The sequence below is a fragment of the Selaginella moellendorffii genome, unplaced genomic scaffold (genome assembly GCF_000143415.4).
Source record: "Selaginella moellendorffii unplaced genomic scaffold, v1.0 SELMOscaffold_643, whole genome shotgun sequence".
Lineage (NCBI taxonomy): Eukaryota > Viridiplantae > Streptophyta > Lycopodiopsida > Selaginellales > Selaginellaceae > Selaginella > Selaginella moellendorffii.
The window spans coordinates 1-3,200 of NW_003314891.1; the positions used below are offsets into that span (position 1 = coordinate 1).

Sequence of the window (3,200 nt, forward strand, 5' to 3'; positions counted from 1 at the left end):
ACGACACTTTCTTCTTGTTCTTCCCGGTAAGGAAACGAAGTCCCTGGAGGGCATTGGACTGTGTCCTGGAAAACTTTGCTTGCTTCGCTCGATCAAACTTGGTGGCCTTTGGAGAGTTGTGATTCCTGACAGTGCTGGCGAGACGAGTGAAAGCAGTCTTAACTTTGATGGCCGTGACCACAGTGGATCTCTTCTCGCCTCCACCCGAAGCAATGGACTCGGTGCGATGGAGAGGACGATCGCTAGACACTGAAACTCCATCGTCGTTGGCCATCTCGATCACCACCTTGGTGGCTTGATCGGGATCTTCGTCCCGCATCGTGTGACTGGAAAGAAAGAACGATCACAAAACTTCACAACCAAGAACCAAAGAAACAACGCACCACACAATTGTTTATCGCCTGGAGAAAAGTGAGCAGTGATCGAAGAAGATGCTTTCACATCACTCCTGCTCTAAAGTTTTTGTGGAGATCCGTGCGAGGTCCCATCTACATTTCATTCCATCGATAAGAATCCATGCTATGAATCAGCCGCAAGAAATAAAAAATAAAAAATAGTTTTTCACCAACAGAGAAAACAAACTCTACTCACATGTTTCGTAGCGAACACCGCCAAAGCCACAGTGAAAAGATGTACGAAGAAATGCTAGTGCCAGTGTTGCCAGAGAGAGCTACCAAGAACGAGCAATCGCGGCCATTGAATCGCCCAAGGCAAGAACTCCCGCCCTTTGACCTCGATCGTCTTGCTGCTCGCCACAATCGCTGACCAAGCCTTCCGCCAAAGCTGCGATGATTCGCCCTCTTGCGTTTGTACAAAGAATGGAATTTACATCCCATCCTCGCGAAGGAGGCGAAGAATATATTTTACGAAAGAAGAAGGCACGAGGAACTCCACTGACTAGAACACAATCGAGCGGCTGCAATCTTGCCACGCCACCGGACGCATCGAATCGACGGCTCACGGCCATACTCCACGATCATGGATCGTGCCGAGCACTGAATCGTAGAAAAAGCGCAAAATTCATGCCTGGTGTGGCCCCATGCTCGTAGAATGGTTTTTCAAGAACAGTTTCAATCTTCACAGTTGCCATACTTTTAAGAAAATCAATCCTGTCGCATGTGAGGATCGTGGGCGATGCAACATTCCACCAAATCCTTACGTGTATACCACTTGTTCTTGTCAAATCCACTCGGGAATATCACTTGGATTGCGAAAACCTTTAGAAAAACTTTGTTGTTGATCCAGGAACTTACTTGGATCTAGAAGGAAATTTGTGAAAGAGATTTGGCTAGCTTCACTAGAGCGTCTCCACGATTCGGACCTGCTTTAGCCGCTCTTGCATCAGTGTTTCCGATGCGTTGCTCGCGGTAGCGACGAGCAACTGGTCTTGCTCGTTCTCGATCTCGGCTTTGCCGCCGCTGGGATGTTGCGGTGTCTCGAGGCACAAATCTAGCGAGCAAAACAAAAGCACTCGTTAAGAAGAGAATAAAATAGAGGAATTCAACGACCAAAGTCAAGTCTGGATGGAGACAAACACTTGATGACCAAGGCAAAAGGTAAAAACAAGAAATACCGGAAAACCGATGATCCGAAGAGCACGAAAGGAGAAGCAAACGTAACAAGCACAAACGTACCTTCACACGAATGGTACTCGGGAGTTTTCTTCACAGTCGTGTCCTGGAGGCTATCCGGGAGCAAACAATTACAAAGCTGGGCTGCGAAGTAACAAAGCACGAGTGTGAGTTTTCCTTTCCTACGAAAGAACACCACTCACCCAGTCTTGCGAGCCTGTTTACCCAGCCTGGGATTGAGAGCCCCGTCAATCGCATGCACGCGTCGTTCGTGAAGTGATTGCAGTTCTTCACGATCAGGTGGTACGAGTCGCCATTGTAGTCATTCGCGAGACGTTCTATAAACTCCCGGAACTCTCCGGCACCAAGACGAGTGTTTCCCAAGCACACTGACTTTCGAAAAGTAAAACCTGGGCAAGTCCTCGGCTCTACTTCGAAAACACCACTAGACGGATAGTCGTGAGCTCCAAAGCCATATTCCACACCATGAGCTGGAAAAGCGATAAGAGAGAGAGAATGTAAGTTCCTATAGGCAGTGTCTGGGCGTGAAAAAGAAAACAAAAACTTACCTTCAATACCGGAATGGAAAATTCCCAAGCCAAACCAATAGAGGTAGCCATTCATCGGAGTGAGGTCGTAAATGTTTAGATAAATCGGATTCCTTTTGCCGGAGCGTTTCGTGAAAGACCCGGATAATCGCCTCATCTCTTTGCTGTCTCCTTCATTCACAGCCTGCGAAGACAAAGAAAGAAAGAATTAGTACCGTTTCAAGCCTCGCTGTTCTACAAATTTACATTTTTCCCAGCCACTACACCTGAACAATCGATTGTCTGTTCGGGCTGCCGTCCATACCGACAGGAGGAAGAAGAAAAACAAAGCTAGGGAACCCAAATCCAAGGCATTCTACGAATCACCCCCAAAGAACTAAATCCTGTGAACAAAGAAGCGCCAAGGGAAATGCGAGAGGCTTACCCGGAGCTATGAATTGCCAAGCGCCCGCCCTGTTCCTCAGCGTCGGCCCGCATTCGCTGTCCCGCAAAAGCCAAAATGGCAAAAAGGAAAAAAAAACTAGGAACCCTAGCTGGCGGAGAATATCTGTTGATTAAAAGCCAGAATATTCTGGTGCCTGCCATGAAGGGGAAAAGGAGTTAAAAAGAACGTAGTTTTCACTACTTACCTCTTTGATGGAACGAATAATTTGCGTCCCTGCAATGCAACCAAGAAGCACGCGAGCCTACAGGATGAAATTAAAAAAAATGTACCTTTGATTCTTCGTGATGTTTTTTCCCGATCTTTTTTCCGAGAAGAACCTTCTGTGATTCGAGAGAGACTTAGCCTGTTCTCGAGGGCCTCCTGTCGCTGAGAAAAATTCTCTTGAAGATAGATGGCCGCGGCTTGTGCTCCATATCCATGAACACATCTCTGTCGTTGGCATATCGTCTCCCCCAAGGCCGGAGTTTCTTGTACAAGCCTCCGAGAAGCCTCTTCTGGCACCTCACTACTGTTCCCTGTGAGAGAGACGACTCCCCGAGATCGACTATGCTCTTGCCTTGATCCACTGCGTCGAGCTTCCAGTCCTCTACACTAGCAGCCGGCTTGTCCACGAGTGCTGCTGGAGCCATTGGAGCA

General features: G+C 47.9%; 1 protein-coding gene and 1 long non-coding RNA gene across 5 annotated transcripts; both read right to left on the minus strand.

Moving 5' to 3' along the window:
- Positions 1-68: 68 nt before the first annotated feature.
- Positions 69-825, minus strand: LOC112344100. 2 transcript variants are annotated; one of them, XR_002991577.1, is made up of 3 exons: positions 592-825; positions 384-519; positions 69-326 (listed from the first exon to the last, which is right to left on the minus strand). It is a non-coding gene; the product is annotated as an uncharacterized LOC112344100 (long non-coding RNA). The 2 variants fall into 2 exon arrangements; XR_002991576.1 differs by having other exon boundaries at positions 384-488; positions 592-822.
- Positions 826-1,010: 185 nt separating this feature from the next.
- LOC9652966 (deSI-like protein At4g17486) lies at positions 1,011-2,653 on the minus strand. 3 transcript variants are annotated; one of them, XM_024668210.1, is made up of 6 exons: positions 2,544-2,653; positions 2,386-2,474; positions 2,141-2,303; positions 1,775-2,062; positions 1,635-1,715; positions 1,011-1,449 (listed from the first exon to the last, which is right to left on the minus strand). In XM_024668210.1, exons 2-6 carry the CDS (start codon positions 2,419-2,421, stop codon positions 1,298-1,300), a joined length of 720 nt encoding a protein of 239 aa, XP_024523978.1. In that variant the 5' UTR covers positions 2,422-2,474; positions 2,544-2,653; the 3' UTR covers positions 1,011-1,297. The 3 variants fall into 3 exon arrangements, with proteins under 3 accessions (XP_024523978.1, XP_024523979.1, XP_002994760.2); XM_024668211.1 differs by having other exon boundaries at positions 1,052-1,449; positions 2,366-2,474; positions 2,544-2,634; XM_002994714.2 differs by lacking the exon at positions 2,386-2,474 and having other exon boundaries at positions 1,052-1,449; positions 2,544-2,634.
- Positions 2,654-3,200: the final 547 nt, after the last annotated feature.

What these genes read in the sequence shown, in the direction of transcription:
- LOC9652966 (XM_024668210.1), bottom strand. Translation starts at nt 2,421, where the DNA reads ATGGACGGCAGCCCGAACAGACAATCGATTGTTCAG. An exon ending in TTTCCATTCCGGTATTGAAG is followed by an intron (nt 2,063 to 2,140) that starts GTAAGTTTTTGT and finishes TCGCTTTTCCAG; the next exon opens with CTCATGGTGTGGAATATGGC. An exon ending in CGAGTACCATTCGTGTGAAG is followed by an intron (nt 1,450 to 1,634) that starts GTACGTTTGTGC and finishes TTTGCTCGCTAG; the next exon opens with ATTTGTGCCTCGAGACACCG.